The sequence below is a fragment of the Rhinatrema bivittatum genome, chromosome 6 (genome assembly GCF_901001135.1).
Source record: "Rhinatrema bivittatum chromosome 6, aRhiBiv1.1, whole genome shotgun sequence".
NCBI classification, from domain to species: domain Eukaryota; kingdom Metazoa; phylum Chordata; class Amphibia; order Gymnophiona; family Rhinatrematidae; genus Rhinatrema; species Rhinatrema bivittatum.
The window spans coordinates 194,454,085-194,477,129 of NC_042620.1; the positions used below are offsets into that span (position 1 = coordinate 194,454,085).

The 23,045-nt window shown below is 45.7% G+C and overlaps 1 protein-coding gene across 2 annotated transcripts in view; it reads right to left on the minus strand.

Moving 5' to 3' along the window:
• The window catches only part of KLF7 (Kruppel like factor 7), a 222,755-nt gene extending 202,583 nt beyond the window's left edge, over positions 1–20,172 (minus strand). Inside the window, exon 1 of one of the 2 annotated variants that reach the window (XM_029606354.1) lies at positions 19,643–20,169. In XM_029606354.1, the coding sequence (XP_029462214.1) occupies positions 19,643–19,894 (252 nt within the window). In that variant the 5' untranslated portion in view covers positions 19,895–20,169. Of the gene's footprint in view, positions 1–19,642 lie in introns of both variants that reach the window. The other variant, XM_029606356.1, reaches the window with a different exon arrangement.
• Between the last annotated feature and the right edge of the window lie 2,873 nt (positions 20,173–23,045).

Sequence of the window (23,045 nt, forward strand, 5' to 3'; positions counted from 1 at the left end):
TGTGTTGTACACTATATTTTTAACATGTATGTATAAATATTTAAAAGTGATTTTTATGTTTTTTTGTAATCCTCTGCGAACCAATGGAAATATGCGGACAAGAAATCAATATTAAATAATAAATAAATATTGTAAATGTTGACAATCTTACTCAGTTTTTGAAAATAAAAAATACTATTGGCGGATATATTGATAAATCACCAAATCAGATATTCTCCAATGCACATCATTGATAATATAAGATGAATATACCGATACCAGTGTGTCTGTGGATTTTGTATTATCAATGGTGGGTTATGTTGTACATAAAAGGGTTAATGTCAGACTGCCCTTTAAAAATGAAGGAAACCTTGCATATGGTATATTATAGTAATCAGTGGATAGATTTTGATACAATGCATTTACATTTCAAAAACTCATGGAGTCATCAAAACTATTACAAAGCTCAATCATTCTTTTTTTTTTAATCAAATACAATTATGCCTAAACTTCAAAAAGTGCTGTCAGAAATTTTCAATTCCAATTCACTCTTAAACAATGGAATGTTAAACATGTAATTACTATATGTTAATAAAAGTCTCCCACCATTTTACTTCAGTCTTTAATTTAAAAAGTTCCACGCTAAAGCAATAAGAACTTATCTGATACATTATATGCGAAGCCAATATAAAGATGCATTTGCTAATTGCATCTCTTTCTTTTACCAGACAATAAACCACGACTACTTTAGTCTAGGACATACAGAATAATTGCTTCTACTGCCGAAATACAATTATATATACAGACTGCTCAAATCTCATGCAGAAATGGCAATTACTACATGCACCCACTGTGGTTATTTGGGGCTCCTTTTTCATCTGCAATTGGGCCCTACAGAAACAGATGCCTGGAAGGGCTGAATACAGAGAAGAATTTTCTGCAAACTAAAGAGAAAAAAAAAGGATTAGGTTCACTGCCTAGAGCAGGGGGGGTTGCCAATTCCGGTCTTCAAGAGCCACTAACAGGTCTGGTTTTCAGGATATCTGCAATAAATATGAAGAGATATATTTGAATACAATGGAGTTAATGCATGCATATTTCTCCAGACCGGTTTGTGGCATCCTATTAATTAAAAAAAAAAAGGGAAGCACAGAAGTTAGGGAACTAAGGAGAGGATTTACTAAACTTTCCTTCCCTCCGTCCCAGGCACAGAATGGGAGAAGAGCCTTGCTAAACACAGACTTGGATTTATTGTTGGCTTTTTTTTTTTTGTTTGTTTCAAGGTGTGATGGAATCATATTTTAAAGAGAAAAGCAGTCCTGAAATGGTGCTCGCCCCCCACCCCCATTTATCCAGTAATAAGGACAAGCAGGGATTTCACTGCAGTTACATTTTAAGTGTTAGGCAGTTTATATATTTTAAGAAATGTGTATATATATATATATATATATCTTTATATTAGGAACGAAAAGAAGTTCAAAGATCTCAACACCGGTTTATTTTTTAACACATTCAGCAAAGAAAAACTTCCCGTCCCGTTGCACTGTGTAGGGTTAACATTTCCCTTGTCTTTTCCTTCTCTGCCATAAACAACTAAAAATGAACCCGCTGTTTAAACAGACAGCTCAACTTGTGGTGCCGCAGAGTCTATTCTCTGGGGAGTTCTGCACCACTGGGCAACATCGGCCCAATTTTAGAAGGGCCACGCACATAAAAACAGGGGCGGGGGGAGTTACACACACGGTCGGGCCTTGCGCGTAAACCCTGTTATGCACCAAAGTGCCGAGCTGGGACAGCGCCATTAGCGCCCTTAATTGGAGCGGACTGGGCAGGAATGGTGGAAGCCCTGCTTGTGTCGCCATGCTGGCTGCTTTGTAAACCCCCCCCCCCCCCCGCCGCGTGCACGGCCATCGGATTTTTATAACATGCGCGCGCATGTTATAAAAATCTGCACGTGTCGGGAACAGCGAACACACGTGAACGTGCGCGAGTCTTAAAATGAACCCCTATTCCCCTCCCCCATGGATTGTAAGCGCAGGGTCGGGAGGGAGCATGGATCCATGCTGGTCACAAGCAGCGGTGAAGGTGGGTAGCGTCGGGCTGTATGGGTTGGGAGAGAGCTGGCCCTGGGAGCAGTGTGGTCCAGGCCAGCAGGAAATGAGAGAGGGAGTGGGGGAAAGAGAGTGGTTGGGATGAGCTTGTTAGGAATAAGAGCCTGGCAAAGACGAGTTTTAGTGGGGAGGGGCAAACATACTGGTAAGGATAATCTAGAGGCGAGAGTAATTTATTTACAAATTTTATATTCTGCATAAGCCTAATGTTCTAAGCAGCTGTCCCCTGTCTTTCAATATTTCTGGGAGAATTCTGCACCCAAAACAATGTAAGATTCTGTATGCTTGAACAATAAAACTTTTTTTCTGTAGTGCAGTTTAACTTTATTATTATTACTGAAAGTGGTTATGTTGAACTATTTTGACAAAAATGTGCAGAATTGTAAAATATTGTGCATAAAAGTTTTGGTGCAGAATTCCCCCAGGAGTAAGTATATTCCCGTCTGTCATGACCAACACAGTCTTATCGCCCTACAGCCAGTCAGGTTTTCAGAGTACCTTTAATAAGAGGGTAACTTTTAAACGTACATACGTTATAAAATAGCCTTACCGCATGCACATGTATACACAATTTTAAGTGGACGCATGCCTATGGGGCGGATTTTCAGAGCCCTGCTCGCCTAAATCCGCCTAAATCCGGGCGGATTTAGACGAGCAGGGCCCTGCGCGCCGGTGCGCCTATGTTCAATAGGCCTACCGGCGCGCGCAGACCCCGGGACTCGCGTAAGTCCCGGGGTTTGGCGAGGGGGACGTGTCGGGGGGCGGGCCCGGTCGGCGCGGCGTTTTGGGGGCATGTCGGCAGTGTTTTGGGGGCGGGCCCGGGGGCGTGGCCGCGCCCTCCGTACCCGCCCCCAGGTTGCGTCCCGGCGCGCTAGCGGCCCGCTGGCGCGCGGGGATTTATGTCTCCCTCCGGGAGGCGTAAATCCCCCGACAAAGGTAAGGGGGGGTTTAGACAGGACCGGGCGGGTGGGTTAGGTAGGGGAAGGGAGGGGAAGGTGAGGGGTAGGCTGCGCGGCTCGGCACGCGCCGGCTATACAGAATCGATAGCCTTGCGCGCGCCGATCCAGGATTTTAGCGGATACACGCGGCTACGCACGTATCTACTAAAATCCCGCGTACTTTTGCTTGCGCCTGATGCACCAGCAAAAGTACGCCAATTCGCGCGGTTTGAAAATCTACCCCTATGCGCGCAAATGCTACTTCTACCACGGAAGTGAGGGAATTTTAAAAGCCACATGCGCTGATGCTATTAGCCGTTTCCCAATTTATTCCCATTTTGCCTAGTTAAGGGATAGGACTTCCCCAACTCCCCTAGTTTAATAGCCTCCTTTCTCCCCTGTTAGAACCGACCCTTAAAATCCCCTTGATCTGTCTAGATTTTTCTGTTTTACAACTTACACGTTTCTCATAGCAGAAGTAAGGTTACGCAACAGGGGACCCCGGCGTGCCCTGGTTTGCGTCGCTAATTTAAATATGAAATCCAAGAACACCCATGCCCAGACCTCGCCCACACCCTGGTCCTTTTTCAGAACTTTTCATTTGTGTGCGTAACGGCAAGCCTGCGCTTACATGGGTAGCCTTTAAAATCCACTCACTGCGTGCCGGGTTTTTAAAATTCACCTTTAAATATGCATGACAGACATTTACATACAATATATTCAAATGTATTATCCCATGGATATTCACTGTAGATAGCCTGCAAACCCAACTGGCTGTGGGACTAATAGGACAGGTTTGGGAATCACTGCTCTGTAGGCCTTATTCAGTAACGGGTGGATTTCAAAAGCCTTACATGCTCCAAAGCTGGGAGAGACGCACCTGTCTTGGGCCGGCACGCTCCACATGGATTAAAGGAAGCGCCCAAATACGCTTGTATCTCCTGGTGCGCCAAAATTGAAAAGGCAAAAAAGGGGGTGGGGCCTGGGCGATTCGGGTCTGTAACATGAAGTCCGCGTATAAGTATTTACACGCACAAGTGCACAATGGAGTCCCCTACCATGTAACTTTACTTCTGCTATGGACGGCATGTAAGTTTTAAAATAATAAATCAGGGCTAGTCAGTGGGGTTTCAAGGGAGGCTATCTAGCTAGGGGGGTTAGGAAATCCTATTTTTTTACCTGGGTGACCTGAGAACGAACTGGGGAAACTGGTATTTGCATCAGCGCGGGTGCCTAGCAAAATGCGCTAGCACTGCGGGAGGCTCTCTTGGTGGGGAGGACGCAGGAACTTCATCGACGTGTGCTCCTCCAGCTGTGGAGCCGCAACTTCTCTCCCCGTCACCCAGAGGGAGGTCCGATTCCCTTACCGGGGAGGCAGGGAATGAGGGTCAATCCCCTAAGGGAGGGCCTACGGCTGCCGCCGGATCCCTTGGCCTCCCAGGACCCCTCATTCCCTCAGCTGAGCTGACCCTCCTCCTATCATCTGAGGAGGTGCTCGGCCAGCATGACGGGCTGGAGAATATGGACCAACATGGGGCTGGTGACCCTTTGTAAGTTGCCACCCCATGTGACCGGTTGCATTGTTGACAGAGAATGGCTCAGACATTCGGCACTTTGAACGTCCGCGGCTGCAGGAGGGGTCTCCGGAGGCACTGGGTGCTCTCCTTCCTCACGGCGGGGGGTACTCTGTGTCTTTCCTGCAGGAGACCCTTTCCACCCCGGAGACCGAGGCAGCTTGGCTCCTGGGGTGGCGTGGCAGGGTGGAGCTCAACCACTCCGTCGGGCAATCCGGCAGGGTGGCCATCCTGCTGGCGGATTCCCTGCAGGCCGAAGTGCTGGATGTCCGACCTGTCGTGCCCGGTCGCATGCTTCACCTCCGGGCCCGGATCGAGGGCTGCACGATTAACCTAGTTAACGTGTATGCCCCGACCACCGGGCCCGAACGTGAAGCATTCTTTCGCCAGATGTCAGCCTACCTGGACACCCTGGATGCCGACGAAGAGGTCGTGCTCGGGGGTGACTTTAATTGCACCCTCGAGCGCGGCGACCGTACGGGGAGCGAATGGCACCCCGCCTCGTCAGCCGTCCTCAGGGAGGTGGTCCACCGCCTGTCCCTGGCTGACGTCTGGCGAACGCAACACCCCGGGGCATCCGACGGCCACACCTTTATCAGGGTGCGGCTTGGACGGGTGTCTCGCTCTCGGATAGACCGTTTTTATTTCTCCTTCGGGTTGATGTCACGAGCCCTTTCTAGTGCCAATGAGGTGGCAGCCTTCACGGACCACCACACGGTGACCGTGAGGGTGAGGTTCGACCCGGTCGGGCCTCGTGCTGCCTATTGGCACTTTAACAACTCGCTTTTAGAGGAGAAACGGCTCGTGACGGCGGTCCGAGAGTTTTGGGGAGACTGGCGCGAGCTCGAGGCTGACTTCTCCTCACTCGCCGAATGGTGGGATGTTGGGAAGATCTGTCTCGGGCTTCTCTGTTGGCAATATGCTAGAGACGTTAACGGGGAGCGACATCGCGAGACGGAGCGGCTCAAGGGGGAGCTGCTCGCTCTCGAGGCGGGGCTCTCTGATGCCCAGCACCAGTTGCAGGCGGAGTACGAGGAGAAGAAGCGCACCCTTCGGGCCCTCGAGGAGCGGCGAGGCCGAGGGGCCTTTGTGCGCTCAAGAGTCCAGTTCCTTCGTGAAATGGACTGCAGCTCGTGCTTCTTCTACGCACTTGAGAAGAGGAGGGGGAAGAAGGGGCGGATGACGTGTTTACTCTCCGCTGACGGAACCCCCTTCACGGAACCGGACAGGATTAGGGCGAGGGCACGGGACTTTTACTCTGCCCTCTTCTCTCCGGACCATATCGATCCAAATGCCTGTAGGGGATGGGCTTCCCGCGCTCAGTCAACGCGACAGAGAGAGGCTGGATTAGCCCTACACTCTGGCCAACCTCTCTGCCGCGCTGAGTCAGATGCCCAACAATAAGACACCGGGCATCAACGGACTGAGCGTTGAGTTCTTTGCCCACTTTTTTGATCTCCTAGGACCTGACCTCCTGCGGGTCCTAGAGGAAGCCTGGGAGGCTGGCGCCCTTCCCCACTCCAGCCGGCGCGCGGTGCTCACCCTCTTACCCAAGAGTGGAGACCCGCGTGACATTCGGAATTGGCGTCCAGTCTCTCTGCTTGGCACAGACTACAAGATCATAGCCAAAGCGATGTCGCAGCGGCTGGCGTCTGTGTTGGCGCTTGTGATTCACCCCGATCAGTCCTACACCGTCCCGGGCCGGACCATCTTTGACAACATCTTTTTGGTCCGGGACCTTCTTCATTTTTGCCGTAGGGCCAGTCTGTCGGTAGGCTTTTTGTCCCTTGATCAGGAGAAGGCCTTCGACAGGGTGGATCACACCTACCTCATGGGCACTCTCCAGGCATTCGAGTTTGGCCTCCATTTCGTGGGTCTTCTCTGTGTCCTGTATTCCTCTGCAGAGTGCCTTGTTAAGGTCAACTGGTCCTTGATGGCGCCTCTGGCATTCGGTCGAAGAGTACGTCAGGGGTGCCCGCTCTCCGGGCAGCTCTACGCCCTGGCCATCGAGCCTTTCTGTGTCTCCTGCGCAGGCGGCTCATTGGCTTGGTGCTGCGAGCGCCGGAGATGTGGATCACCCTCTTGGCCTACGCTGACGTAGGCCAAGAGGGTGGGTCCTGGACCATGAGTGGGTCCTGGACCATGAGGACCCAAATCAAGTGGGTCCTCATGGTCCAGGACCCACTTGATTTGGAGAGAGTGTGAGCCTGCCAGCGGGTTTTTTCATCCGCATCCTCAGCCCGAATCAACTGGGCCAAAAGCTCCGGACTTTGGGTAGGGCCGCAACAGGTGGATCCTCCCCCTATCCGAATTGATAATTTTTCTTGGAGCAGGGGGACCCTGAAATATTTGGGTGTCCACCTCTCCGCTGCGAAGTCCGCTGCCCCGGCGAACTGGAAGGAGTTGGAGGAGAAGATCACAGTTCATCTGGGGGCGTGGAAGGGTCTCGTTCAGCTCATGTCCTTCCGAGGGAGGGCCTTGGTGGTGAACCAGCTGGTGTCAAGCATGCTGTGGCACCGGCTGGCCGCCCTGAGGCCGCTCCCGGACTCAGAGGAAGTTGCTGGACTTCTTCTGGGCCGGAAGGCAGCACTGGGTCTCCGCGGGTGTCCTGGGGCTCCCCCTCAAGGAGAGGGGGCAGGGGGTGGTGGACATAAAGTGTAAGGTCCACACCCTGTGGCTCCAAGCTTTGTGGAGATTCCTGTACGCAGACCCGCCTCCGCAGTGGCGCCCGCTGGGGGCCTTTTTCCTCCAGCAAGTGGGCGGGTTGCGGTACGACTGGCAGCTGTTGGTGATCGATAGGGAAGTGTACGCACGCGACTTCCCATCGCTGCCGGTCTTCAGTCTTCCATCAAGACGTTTTCAAAGCCTGGAGTGTGGTCTCCGGAACACGAGATCCCGCGGCGCCCCTGAACTTGGATACTCCAGAAGAGCCCCTTATTCACAACCCCGCTCTGGTTGTGAATGCCCTGGAGTCCCCTCAGGTGCGCCGATGGCTCATAGAGTCCGGGACCACACGGGTCGGAGATCTCCTGAGCACAGACCGGCGATGTTGGGTGTCTCCAGAAGCGCTGGCCTAGCGTATGGGCATGGGGCACCCTTACATAGCCGGTCATCTGCTCAGAGAGATATGGGGCCTTTTTACCCCACGGCCCTTCCAGCCCATCCGAGGGGGTCCTTCAGGCTGGGAGAATTCCCCACCCCTACCCACCCCTACCCCCGCTCTCCCGGACCTGCTTATCGGCCCCCCGAGTCATCAAGGACCCCCTCGACCTCCCTGTCCCCCTTCCCACAGCCTTAGCAGGCTGCAGGAGATGCGGCAGGTTCCTTTTCGGGACTCCACGAAGACGGCCCTCTCTGAACTGGTGCACCATTGTGTGCACCAGGCTACTCTCTCCGGCCGCTCGGACACTCCCTGGCGGAGAGTTTTGGGCGATGCGCACAAACCCCGGTGGGAGCAGTTTTATTCGGAACTAATTCCGAAGCCCACCGGGGACCAGAGCTGGCGCATCGCCCACGGGGCCGTCGCGACTGGCAGCCTGCTGGCACGCATCAGGGGTACAGGAGGAGGGTGCAGTTTCTGCGGGGAAGAGGACTCGCTGGAACACATTTTTCTGCGATGTCCTCGCCTTACACCCTTCCTCGCGGAGCTGAAGACCCTCCTCCTCCGCTTCTGGCTACAATTCAGCCCTCATCTTTTCCTTTATGGCTGCACCACACCCAAGAACAAGAGGCTGAAGGCTAGGGGCCACCTTGTCAACTATATTCTGGCCACCGCCAAATACATCATCCATAAGACCAGGCTTGTGGCGTTAGATGGTGGCACCCCGGATGACTGTGTAGGCCTTTTTCGAGGTGTGTAGCAGGCCAGAGTGAGGGCCGAGTACGCCTATGCTACAGCCATGGGCACAATAGACGCCTCTCTCTGGAGATGGGCGGTGGCAAACGTGCTCTGCAAGTTTCACGATGGACCCCAGTCTTCGTTAACCCTGCACATTTAGGATTTTGTTTTCGGGCAGTGGCGCACGCCCTCCACGGAGCGCGTGTACGGGAGCAGTGAGGCGTTCCCGCCCTTAGTTAGCCAAGAGCCTCGGGGTCCCGCTTGGGTAACCGGGAGCAACCCCAAAGCCTCCCTGCCAGGGTTACGGTTCCCCTTCCCTCTTCCCGGTCAGGGTCCCATTGCAGCCTTTGTGTGCATACCTGGCAGTGCCCCCCCCCCCCCCCATTCCAGCTCCGAGCTAAAGCAAATCCTCTGAACAGCAGAGTCACGATATAGTGATTTCTGTTCAGGCCACTTTGTGTGTCCTGTGGGATGCAGGGCACAGTTGTTTTTTCTTTTGCATCTTTGTTGGGAGAGTGAGCTGCTGCCCTGGATGTATTAGAATGGTCTGAAATAGGCCCTCTGCTGCCTGACTCAGCTCCTGGTTCTCCCAGCATTAATCCAGCCCGGGTTTTCCTGCTGCAAAGCTGGCTGCACCTCATCATATATATATAAATAAATGGGAATACTTATGTATGTATGTATGTGTATATATATATATATATATATATATATACACACACACACATATACATACACACACACACACACATATATATAAGTATTCCCATTTGACAGCACAGGAAGAATTTATCACTATCTCACTGTAATGGTGCTCAGAAGAATCAAGATAGAACAATTGCCAAAAATTGGTTAAGAGACATTTCTTTTCCAGAAGAAGGGCAGTTTATAGAAAGAAAGTGAGTATCTTTCCTTATGCCAGTGGTCCCCCAAACCATGACCTGAGGGCCAGCTGTGGCCTTTGGCTGAATTTCATCCGGTCCCCGGCAGCAACAGCAGAAGCATCTTGATCTGGTCCACAGCAGTAAATACAGAAGGAGCTTAACCTGTGCTGTCGTGGTGGTGACCGTGGGAGAGCATTCCACTAGCACCACCAGCTCAGATGCTCTGCGGACCTCAAGTAAGTGGCTGGACATCAGAGCAGTGTGGGCAGGGCAAGCCAGTGCAAGGTCACCATCGATTGGCTCCGTTATGCATCACTGACATTAGTAGTACTGCTTGGCCTGAAGACCGGGAGAGAGGCCGCAGCCATCATGAGCGCTCAGCTGCTCTTGTGCAGGCCATGGAGAGGAAAGCACTGGTGGTGATACCGAGCTGTGGGTTCTACAGGGGTTTCAAGAAAAGCCAGGTGAGGATGGTGGTTCCTGGAGCTCCCAGACATGCCACTACCTCTCTGACGTCGGGGCATGGATATCATCCCTAAGAATGCCGGCTGTGAAGGTGCAGACTCTCTCATTCTTATGTAACCCACATACCGAGGGTCTGAGTTCTTCTTCCTGGGTTGAAGGCTCCAGAGCGGGTGGTTTTGCTCATAACATACACCTAAGCCTGTGGCAAAAGAGGCCAGGGAAGACAAGAGGCGGTGAGGGAGCAGTAGGGGAAGAGTGAGAAGGGATGAAAGAAAGGGAAGAGGCAGAGAGGCAGCAAGTGTGAATGGGGAGGTGCGAGTGCTCAACCACCCCCCCTCCCCCCCAGCCTGCCATCTATCCACTTTTCTCTCCCTACTTCCCTAAGCAGGCAGGTGGCAAGGTTTCTGAGGGTGTGGCAAGGTGGCCAGCTTTGAAGAAATCTAAAAACTGACACACCACCACCACCTCTGGAAACCCTGCCCCCTGCCTTGCCTCTTCCCCACATTTCAAATCACCGAAAGAGCCAAACATGGACCTCCCCCCCCCCCCCAACCCTTTCCAGCAAACAATTCTCTCCCTCCCTTCCCCAAGGCAGGCTCAGCACACGGTGAGGAATCCCCACCCCCACTCAGGCCCACTCAATGATTTGAAGATCTTGTATGCCCCTTCCCTTGAAAAATTTTGGGACCTCTGTTTTCCGTTATTACACATCAGGATTTTTTTTTTTTTAATAGCTGCCACGTTTTATTTCCCATGGCAATCATTCCAGGTGGTAAATGGTAGTAAGTAGTGGCCCGCAGGCTCAGCCTTGCCAACTGCACAGTTTTAACATCGATATAGCACCAATTTGCAAGCTCTTGGCCAGGCTCAGTCTTCAGTATAGGCTATTTGAGATGATGTTTAATTTTTCATCCCTATATTTTTATCTTGAACCACTACTTTTAATGTAGTATCTGTCTGTCTCTCTATGGTAAAGAGGTGGATGGTTCATAATAAGTTGGCCTTCAATTAAAAAAAAAAACCAAACAAAGCAAAACTGAAGCGATGGTTTTACAAAATTAAATAAGGCCCGTATTCCATCCTTTTTTTCTTTTTGAAAATTTGGAGATCCCCTGGTTAGACATGCTGAAGTTATTCTCGATAAGCACTTAAGAGATGAACAAGCCAATTAAGGCAGCTGTTAAATCTGGCTATCATAAACTGCATCTCCTGAAGTCTGAGGTAGAGGCTCTGATTCTTCCTAGCCTTGGATTACTGCAGTTCACTGTTTATTGGCCTACCAGTATCTGCACTGCGGGCACTTCAGATGCTCGAGAATTCACCTGCACATCTAATATCAGGGCTTGACAGGAGACTCATATTTACTCCTGTCCTGAAGGAGCTACCTTGGCTGCCAGTTGGATGGCAGGTCAAATTCAAAGCGGCTTTATTTGTACACAAAATGCCTGATGCAGATGCTTTACGCTGGATGAATTCGGTGTTCCATATCTATAATCTTACGCAAGATTTGTGGTCTGCACAAAGGGGGCTTTTGGTACTAGGTCTAATTTTTTGGAACTTGTTAATCGGAGGCTTTGCGTCTGACCACTCGCACGAAACTGTCGAAGAAAAATGTTGAAGACATACTTGTTTCAAATGGTCATTATTGACTGTGCTTAAAAATGTGATGAGCTGCAATTTAGTCTTCAGCGTGGGCTTAGATTTTATTTTTGTGATTTGTATTGTCTGCTTTCATCTTATTTTTAACTGATTATGCATGTTTTATTATGTATAATGCTTAGAGCTGTGGTCGTAAGCCACGTACAAATGTCATAAATAATAAAACAGCACCAGGGAAACTATGAGGGAAATAAAATAGTAATTTCTCTTTAAGGAAGGGCTTCCCAAACTTGTCCTGGAGACCCCAAAAGTCCATCGAGTTTTCAGGATATTCACAATAAATATGCATGATCACGGGCTGGTGTAATGCTATTAGGCAACCTTCAGCCTTATGCCCCCTCCCCCCCAATTAACTTTCAGGAGCTTAAGCCACCCTGAGATTTTGATAATTAAACTCAATCATGATTACCCACTAATCCTGTAAAAACACAAATATTTAAGTCTGATGTCCACTTATTTATTTTTAATCTATAAGGTCACTGTTTTCCATAACTGCAGCCTCCCAGAAGCTGCCACCCTTGTTTGTCTATTGGTTAAGCCAGCTTTATACATAAGATACATTTGCATATACTGGGGTATCAATATATTTAATCTGGTCTCAGGAATACTCACGATGGATATCCTAAAAACACGACCCGAGTGTGGCATCATCAGGCCAGGTTTGGGAAGCCCTGCTTTAAAAGGTAGGGTAGCCAGCTGGCTCCACATCTTAATTTTGTTCCAGTGCGTCAATGGACTCAGCTTCACCATGCACAAGAACCGTGTGATTTCAAGTCCATAGCCTCAATGGAATGAACTGGTTTTCTAAATGACATGGAATATTGTTTGTAAGTCTGCTTTAGAACAACTTAGAAAAGTATAAAAGTGATCTGCAAATGATATTTTTTTTAAAAGCATCCATGGATTTTAAATAAATTTTTATAAGAGAATGATCCAGGTCAAGCATGCTTGGAAAAAGACATCCACCATCCAAGTTTAATGTCTCAGTAAGGGAGGGCTCTGATGCTTGGTAGCTGCAGACATTTGCTTTTCCGAGATATTGGAGCAACCCCGAGAAAGTCTAGCTCACATAAAAAGACAAACCGTTGCTACATTTAATTAAATTTCCTTTTTAATTAAAGCAGTAATGCCTCCTACTCCTGTCATGTGTTGGAGGCTATGGAGGGGGAAGGATGAGAAATGAATATATTTCCCCTGGTCCATTTTCTTTTTTTTTTTTTATACAGCTTGCCAATAAAGTTAAGCACAAAGCTCACACTAATGAAATAACTAGGCTCCAAGATAATGTCAGACATCAGGCTGCAGCCTCTTCTATTCCTTCCTAAATCATTTGGGCTGAGCCTCCATCTGGGTGCTGGTTCAGGATCTCCCAATGGGTGCTCAGCCTTTAGACAAATGACTGCAGAGAAGTAAGAGATGTAAGCAGTCTGTCACATAGCATTTTGCAAGGTCCAGTTAATGAATTAAAATCGAGCAGGGAAGGCTACCCTTGTGGCTGATGACACAGAGCAGTGCACTCTGATGAAGGGGACCCCCCCCCCCCCTTCAGTAATGGCACCTATTGGCCAATAAGCAAGGCATCAGAAGGGGCAACCCAAGCACTGGTGCAGAGACCCTCGTACTACCTGTAAAGCAGGCTATCTGATGTGGGAGAGAACCAGGGGAACAAATGTCAAATTGAAAAAAAAAAACCAAAAAAAAAATTAGATACATGTTAATCTCCCATCTTCTCCTTTGGCTCTTACTGCACAGCACTGGTGCTGCACAGGAACAATACTGCTTTATACTGTGCTGAATAAACCTTCTGCATTAACACAAAAACATACAATGTAAATCTTTGAAAACAAAAAAGAAAGGCTGAAAAACAATGGAGGTCAAATGTTTTGGATTTTGTACTTTAGGTGAATGCAAGAGTAAAAATATCTTACCATTCACAGATGTATGGAAGGGCCTCTTTATGGTACACATATAACCATAGGCCAGGACAGAGAACAAGAGATTAAAGTTCATTTATTCTTGGATCACTTTCCAGTCTAAAGACAACATTTTGGAGCCCACATGGCGAAACTTTGGACCATCCTGCTGTCAGATTTTATGCTTATAACATTATAAATAGGTATAGGATGTCCAACCAGCAGGACTGAGTGCCAAAAATACATGGAAGAAGGTAGAATAAAGGCAAGGGCTGCATGTGCTTATTTTCTACATATTAAGACAATGTCTCCAGTGTAGATTACCTATTCACACCTCTTCACTTGGGAGGAAATTTTGTAACTGCCTGCAGGTACCTTTTACTCACAGACTTTATACTAATTTTCAAGAGGAAAGTACTCAAGTGTTTTTCCTTTGAAAATTATCCCAGAAAAAACTACCCACATGGATTTACAACTGCTAATGTGTGCATGTATTTATTTTTTAGGACAAAAACACAGACGCTTTTGAAAATTAAAAATAATAATAATAATAGAATGCATAGAAGTGCAAACCCTAACCAAACGCTGCCCCCAAGATGCCTCTACTCTCTGCAGTAACATATGTACACATAGGCTTTATATGCATAAATGTAGTCACATACACGGTAGACCATTCTTTTAAAAAGCTCATTGTCACAGGTAAAGCACTGTTTTGTCCACAAAATGGCTTTTAAAAATTACCCTCTTTGTGTGCATCTCCAACATCAAAATACCTTTAAGCCACCAAAAAAAAAAAAAAAAGTGTAAAGTCAAACCAATTAATCAGATAGGCCAATATGGTCTTTTTTTTCCATCATACAAAAAGCCCTGGAGTACAAGGCGACGCTAACTGAAAAGATCTGACTCAGCGCCCATGAAACTTTATTACATTAGGCATGTGCAGGCTCCAAAACTGATGATCCAGTTGACTCATTTGTGGTTTATGCAAGAATAAAGCATACTGCATAGCCAATATTTCTGTCTGCAGTAGGCAGTGTTTGTCTTCAGAGCCAACAAATACATTCCCATTCAGCTTCATAAGGCTACTTAGTTCTGAATATCAGTATTCAGATGAGATGCAGTTAAATCGGATTCGGTAGCCTTGTCTGACCATTGGTGATGGACACAACCAGAACATGATATAGATCACTTCATGCCAAAAGCATCTGCTTTCCTGCTGTTTCTTTCACAAAAAACTTACATTGGAAACCTCTTCTAGGTTTTTTTTTTTCCAGCTATCAAATGAATAATGGAAAATATGGAGAGGCAGTAATGCAAGTGTTAGGAAAGCTGTACAAGACCTGCTGCTTCCCATCACAAGCCAAGAATTAGAGCTAAGTACCAATGCATATTACCCTACAAAGCTAAGAGCTGCTGGATTAAGTTGCTGGATTTACAGTTGAAATTTATACTTTTGTTGTAATGTCATCATAAACTTCTAAATTGAAAAAGAACAAAGCAAAAACTGTTCCACAGAGATGGGACCAGTTTTGGGGTTTTTTTGTTTTGTTTTTGAACAGTGACAACTGCAATTCAAAGGAATGTAAAGCAGGGCGAAATCTGGGTAATTTTAGTTAAGGTCCTAGGATCCAGAAAAATCAATCTGTATTTGAAACAATGTTTGGCCCACGAAAAATTCAGCAATGGTTAGTCCATGGTAATATATGCAAGATTTATTCTTGCATACTAGGGTTAATGGAAATTCTACTGGAATAATTAAATACTGAGTCAGAGTGGTGAGAGAGTAATTACCTGATGTCGGTATTATAAACCATGGGGCTGAAGACCACATGACAACAGTTGCACTGGTTTCATAGTGCATATTATACATTGTCTGAGTGCTACTGTACCAGAAGTCTGAATTGGCTGGTTTCTGGATCTTGATTCCATGAACTCAAGATCCTACCTCAGAAAATTCCATAACCTTAATTTTAGAAACTGAAACCTGAACCTCACTACCTGACAAAACCCAATTGCCTCATTAGCAACAAAAGATTCACCCCTGATCCACTTCTGATATCCACAGAGTCAAACAGCAGTCATCTGGAAATCGCTAAGACAATAATCAATGGTGAAACAGCTCTTTGAGCAGCTCATGGTATGAAGGAACTCAGCAGCACCCTACCGAACGCTGCTGACTCATTTTCAGCTTGCCCCATTCTCCTGTTTCCCAGCAGGGGGGTAATACTGCTCAGTAAGCACACACTTCAGGAAACCTTTCTGCCTAATAGACACGTACTGACCCATCTCCCTATTGAACATGCTGTTCCAAACTGTGACGTCTGCTAAGTTCAAGGAGCTGTACATGGCTAAAAGCCTAAAATGGAGGTAAGTAGAGATATTTGAATAAAGAGTTATCTATGGCTATACAAAAAGCATGTTGATCCCAGTCTTTTGAAGAGGTTAGCCATGGACTTGGCCACCTCTGCTGTGCGATAGACTCATTGCTGGAGAACATGAATATATGTGCCAGAGGCAAAAAAGATTTGCCACACTCACACTCCCAAGGCTAGGCAGGCATGCAACACGGACTGATAGCAACCTGGTTCCAAGTATGGCTGTTTTATGCCATACAAGGCAGTTTATATAATGTATTTATTTTTAATAAATAGTTCTCTACCACTTCTTTAGGACCAGTCAGAGTATAAGCTCCTTGCATTTTATTGGGGTTAATAAAATAAAGAAATCTTTAAAGAGCATTTTCAACAAGGCATGCCTCTTTAAAGCAAGTGCACCAATGAGATTGCTGCAAACATTAACTTGCCTGCAGTATATCCTCATCTGGTTTTCGTCCTAGGTCTCCTTTTGTCTGTTCTAGTGGTTTATTTCTTAAATTAAAATAATACATTCTTTTTATTTCAAAACTACTTTAGTTCTGACTAGATTCACTGTTCCAGCAATTTGCTGCCACGTTCCACTTGTCAGCCATTGGTGCTGTATACATTCTTCACGATGCCTGCATGGGGTCCTGAGGAGAATATTGTTGAAAAGTACTCAAGTAGAATGCTATTAAAGATTCAAATACCAATACATTCTCTGGAATTAAGTCAAGAAGTGAAAACAGAGGTGATGCTTAATGAAATTTTTTTATTGCTGATTTCGGATTATTTTTTCTAGCCCTGCTTTGACTGCTCTGTCCTCCTCCTATAATAAAGATATGCCTGCAGTCACCATGGCACTTTCTCTCCTTTGCCCTATCCCTTACAAACGCAACAGATTTAATAAAGAAAAGAGGGATTTCCTGCTGAGAAGAAAGGATGGGGGAAGCCTCTCCAGTAGTTTACCGCTTTCCCCCACCCTTTAGGGGGCTTTAGCTCATATTTTCCCAAGATCCTAGATCTCCCAATGAAATATCCAACTGCTTGCAACTTACATGACATCGCTTACAAAAATTAAAGCAAGCATCTAAAAATGTACACTCAAATAACTGATTTAATTATTTTATAGATTCTCAAACAAACATTTTTTTTTTTTTAAATGTTCATCTCCCTCTCCCCACCAGCTACTTGGTTGCGCTGTATGAAAACCAAGAGGAGCCTTGCGCTGCCTTGAGACATGCGAGCCAGTATTAAGCAATCCCCAAGCTGTGGCCATAATTTGGTGCTCTGGATTTCAAAATATAAATCATCATGTGGGACAGATGTGATGCAACTATTCCTGTTCGACTTCAACAAGAACTCAAATGATTAGGGCTGTTATGTGGTGGAAGGGGGTTAGAGAGGAAAGAGGAGCGTTCACATACAGTCTGACCCACTTTCTGTACGACTACAGTGATGTCTCCATTGTGCACTAGGCTACCACATTGCCAGGGACACTTTATAAATAGCTACACAGGGTGCCTTGTATTTCCTTCACAATCTCCGGCTTCACTGTATTCCGGCCGCTCTGTCCTTACATCCGGCTCCCTCAGAAGCCACCTTGCACATAATGTATTATCTCAGCACATCTACAGCATTAAAGAAAAACAATTACCTATATCCTCCTTCCTCTAAGCCAGATGCACTAAGCCAGTGGCATGCCATTCCTGTAGAATCCACTTCCTATTTTGAGGATGCGATAACCAACTTATTAAGCTTATAAGTCTGTGGAATACAGATAAAGACTGCTCTAACATTTTCTAGCCTAAAAATTTAAGACAAAATTTTCAGTGAAAGACGTCCACAAAAAAAAATTCAGGTATAAATCCACACTGCCCATGAAAAACACAGAGTGGGAAGTAGGACAGGAGTCACATTATTTGGAGAGTAGACAGAAGGTATTCCACACAAATAAGGCTTTATATAAGGCAATGCAATAAAACTGCATACACCAAAATGCAGAAAAATGAATATTAAGGGTCTCTGCCTTAACATGTATCAGAAAGAGATTCTAATACTTTCACTTTAAAATTAAAACAGAGCACATTCATGAGCACTGATAAAAAAAAGTAACCATTATATAGATACAATAGAGCCAATGGCACCATTAGATGTATTACAGTACTGTATATAAATAAAAGTACTGTCATTCTATTCTACAGCCAAAGGAAGGAGGCACAAGTTCTACTAATTCCTTTCAAAAACAGACAATCTTTCAGTAGCCTCACACACATTGTTGTTAATTAATCCTTAAATTTACTTTGGAGCACTGTACAATACTGTATGAACAAATGGTTTTGTTCCCTCCTATTGCTGAAGACAGCAGCTGCAGCCAAAAAGTATCACACACACACAGCGAATGCCTTAGGCACTCTGGCTATGCCAACAGCTTAGTACTGAGCAGTCTAGCCTATTGTATGCAACTGATTCAACAGCATCACTATTGTGCAATTAATTTTTTTGTAATGACATCATAATTGTGTGTTTAAATTAGCCTGCTAAAGAAATATATAACGAAACCAGATGTGCCAATCACTTGGTTTACACATGTGCCATGCCTGACAAGATTTTATAAAGGCTCCCTTGAGATCCAAGCAAGTCCACCCAAACTAGATCGCCTCTGAAATTCTACGCCAATTGTCCCGATTGTAATATCATAAGGACGGAAACGTAAGCCAAGCGTCTTCAAAGTCTAAGACGAAAACCTTTCACACGGAGGAACTCTCAAAGCGCACTGGGTACAGTCCAAGTAACGGACCATAAAACTGCAAAGATGCACTACTCTATCCATTCGGGGGGGGAAAAAAAAACACAACACAACCCAATAATCCCCGCTTCGTTAGAAACTGTGTATTAGCCTAATATACCCGCCCCCCCATAAATCTGCTTCGGATCAGTTAAAATATAAATCTGAGATTAAAAGATAGCATTCCATTCAGCTACCGTATCTCAGCCTTAACTACGCTGATTTCTTGTTTTTATTTTTAAGATGATGGGTTACTTGGCCAAATTCTTCCTTATAGCACCTGTTATAGAAAGAAGTCACCCCCCATCTCGAGCCTCACAGCAGAAAATACAATTCGCTCATCCTACAATAATTTCAAACACCAGGAAAGAATTTGTACTCTCCCACAGCAGCACTCTTCAGACGCCTGACACTCTGCTAACACTTGGCAGCTCCTTCCTCGCATTTTAATTCTTTCTTCATCGTGGGCTGCCTTGAATTGTGAAATTTCACAAACACCCCTTCTTTACAAGATGAGGCTTTTTAGCACATGTCAGGAGTATTCTTACAGCTGCCAACAAGCATTGCATTTTCTTCTTTCTTGACAGTACCTAGACTGTGCAATGTGTGTCACCAGTGTGAAACCAATACTTTCCCAGAGTAAATCGCTAAGCCGAGACAGTAACCTCTTTCAAAATAACGCGTCACGCTTTCTCCAAGCTCAAAAAAAAAAAATTATTAAGTGACAAAAATAAAATCGCATTAAACAAATCTGTGCGTTAGTTTAAATTCCTTGGAATTCTCTTTGTTGCCATCTTCCTACTATAAGGCGAGCTATATCTAATATTATTGACACGCATTTAATCATCTGGAAACAGAATGATCTATTTCATTTGTCCCAGCTGTGAGTTGCCAGCGCTAATCAGAAGTGATCGCCTCACTCAAATCACCAAAATTAAAAACACACACCGACGACAAAACAAGCCTAATTAAGCCATGAGATTGGCGTACGTATGTGTTTCTGATTTGAGAAACTGATTTCACTGTGCTACCCTCTGTAATTACTGAAGATAGTTTAAACAAAGACAGCTCACTGAAGCCCTGGGTCCGTCTCTAAATGTACTGCTAAGGAGTTACAGGAGTAATTTAAAATTGTTCACCTGCTGCCAGTTCTCCTCCAGGGACGGCAACGCTGAGAAGTAGCCGGTATCGTGGACAAGCTGCAGCTCCTGGAATATACTATAGCTAGCCAGCACATCCATGCTTGCTGCGCAAGGCAAGACCAAACAGCCCCCTTGTTCCTGCTTTTCCTCTCGTAACGACAGAAATAAATCCAATGTCTCTTTTGCTCTTACAGTCAAGTGAGTTGGAGAGAGAAGACAGGAGAAAGGGAAGATAGATGCACCCAGCATGTGCGGATCTGCAGCCAGGACAGTACACTTCTCCACTGTGGTAAAGACGCTACCTTCTGCTCAGCATCTGCAAGCAGCCCCTGGACCAGGAAAGGCCATGCAAACTCCTTGACAACAAACTGCCATCGATTTTTGCATCGCCGCTGTCTCGTCGCTGCAATCTTTGCTCTTTACTTTAGGGAGGGGGAATTGCATTTCTCCCTCCCTCCTTCTCTCGCGATCTTTTTTTTTTTTTTTCCCCTCACAAGTTTTCCCTCTCCCTAAGCTGCGTGCACGAACCTTGCCCTCGTTCCCCCTCCCGTCGGACTAGCCGTGGGATCCTCAAAGGAAACTGTCAGTCAAGGCAGCGCGTGACCATGTAAGGTAAACAGGGGGAGGGGGAGTTCATGATGTCACTGAGGACCAATGGCGAGCGAGGATCCTTGCCCCTGGGGCGGGGCTTGCTGTTGGCGGCTGCTCCCGGTTGGTCCGAGTGGAGTCTCCTCTCTTCCTTACATGGCGCTGTAGCACGAGCTATTTTTAGAGGACTATATAAAAGACCGCGTTCGGGAACAGCGAGCCTATGAGCTACAACAGTCGTGAGTGTGCTAAGTACGGTGGTGCAGCTCCAGTGTGGTTGTCGTTGTAATGTGGCTGTTTTAAAATAGATCAGGGCTGAGCTTTCCGCTTCTAAAACCACGGGAAAGTATCCTTAGAAAGCGGATTTAGAGCCTGCGACTCAAAGCTAAGGGAGCAGGACACAATGGGGGCGTGGAAGGTAAGGTAGGCAGGGCTAGGCAGGGGCCAGGGGGGGTTTGAGGGCGGGTAGAAAAGGGAGAGCCAGCATGGGCGGCCCTCCCTCTTCGGCCAGGCACAGAGCAGCTTCATCTTCCCTTGTGCAGCATTGAAAACATAGTAGCGTTTTGCGGTTCAGGTGGCTGAGTAAGTTTAAGGTTCTGTGCATTTCCAGGCCCAGGCTGGGGCTCTGCATTTTTCTGCCAGGCTCGGGCAGCATTAGAAACAATTGTAGCTTTTTGCAGTTCATGTGAAGGAGGAAGCTTAAGACTCAGGAGGGGAGGGAGGAGTTTGGCAGAAGCAACATTGAATACTTTTCATGAGCTTAGGCAGCATTTCAGCATTGCAAAGGTTAATGTACCTGGCAGGCATGGCAGGGCTGGGAGCAAGGGGTACAGCATTTCAGCTTTTTCCTTTTGTGTCAGGGCTTAGTCTTTCCTGAATCAGGGTTGGAAAAACAGGGCACTCCCCTTTCTTTCTGCTAGGCACAGCATGGGGTGCAGCCAGTCCACTAGCACAGCCGGCAGAATTTTTCCCTTTAGTTTCACTTTTGAAATCAGGTAGCCAGGCATGGCGTTCTTTCCTCCTTACTTCCGCTTTAGCTAGAGTCTGCAGCTTGCTCATGAACAGAGCTGAACGGTTCAGCAAAGGTATTTAATTCTATAGCCTTAAAGGGCCAGCGGTCCTGTATTTATTATTATACGTTTAATTGTATTATTGCTTATGTTTAAGGGCCAGCGGCCCACAAATCTATGTGTTTAACTTTTATTGCATCTAAAGTATTTGTTTATAGGGCCAGCGGCCCCATGGTTATTGTCTTTTCCGCTTATTTATTATTATTTATGGCATCTAAAAGGCTGGCAGCCTGCCATATTATAGGGCCAGAGGCTCTGGTGTAATGTTAAATTCACTACAGTTCAAATTAATTTATTGCATCTAGAAGATATAAACATGCATTTATATATATAGAATCGGGTAATTAAAGACTAGTGGCAATATATATGTCTACCATTCAGCCAGGTTATGTTAAATCCAGGTAATTTTAAATTGCTGTTGCCCCTTGCAAAGGGCCATATGTACTTAAATTTATTTCAGCTAGAAGTGTTTTGTTATAGGGCCAGCGGCCCCATGGTAATGTCCCCTGTTACATTACTAATTAGTATTTAGGGCAGCTAAAAAGGCTAGTGGCCAGTTTATTCTTTTAAGGCAAGGGCCCTGGTGTAAAGGGTATTTGCATACTTAGATATAAGTTTGGTATTTTAAGGATTAGCAATACATAGGTATATATATGTTTAAAGGTATTATTAAATAGCCATCTGGTATTATTAAATAGCCATCTCATATACCGATCCCCCCCTCTTTTGTTTGAGGTATCATTTACATTATAATTACTAGTGTCCTAAAAGAACAAAGGGACGGACCCAAAAAACAGCAAGGTAGGCGATCCAGTAGAACCGAAGGAAGACAACAAAAAGTGGATGCCACAAAGACGCCTTTTTCAATTCTTTACTGGTGGAGACGTGAAAAACTGCCCGACTCTGGCCGAGTTTCGCCACACAAAGTGGCTGCCTCAGGGGCTATAGAGAATACATATATAAAAACATTGAATCATAAAGACATCAAAAATCATAAAATCATTCAAAGCAGACACATACTTTGAAATAAATAATAAAATTATAAATACAAAAACATAAACTCAATCACATAAACATAAAAACATAAAAAACATAAAAACAGAGTAAAAGTGACAATGCAAATAAAATAAGCATGTAAACAACATCAATCTAAAAATTGGAGGATATCTTAAAAATAAGGGCAGTAAAATTATATAGATGTAAAAAATCTTATTAATAAAGTGAAATCTAATAAATAATTTCACTTAAAAAGATCTGCAACACATGTTCATCTAAAAATAATCTAAAACTAAAGTCTAAAAATTTTTTGAAACAATTAAAAAAGGCTCTTATTTTTACAATTGCTTATAAAATAATAATAGTTAAAGTATGAAACAACACACCTCAATAAGCATCAGACTTGCTTAAACATGCATTCAGTTCCGTTCATCAACGGTACTATATACTGAAAAAAACTGATCAATCGTCAATATACATCTAAATACATCAAAATCCTTAAACAATCATTCAGACATATGCATATAAAACTTCATGTCTCTTATCAGAACGTGATGGATTTTTCAATTCACAACTAAAGTTTTAACTCATTTGGAAAATATAGAAGACATCACTGCTACTCTCAAAACATTTCTCTATACACATATATACATCACTACTAATCTCAAAACATTTCTCTATACACATCTTAAGACGAAATTTTGCATCTGTTTCAATACATATTTGGGTAGAAAGAGTGAGAGCAC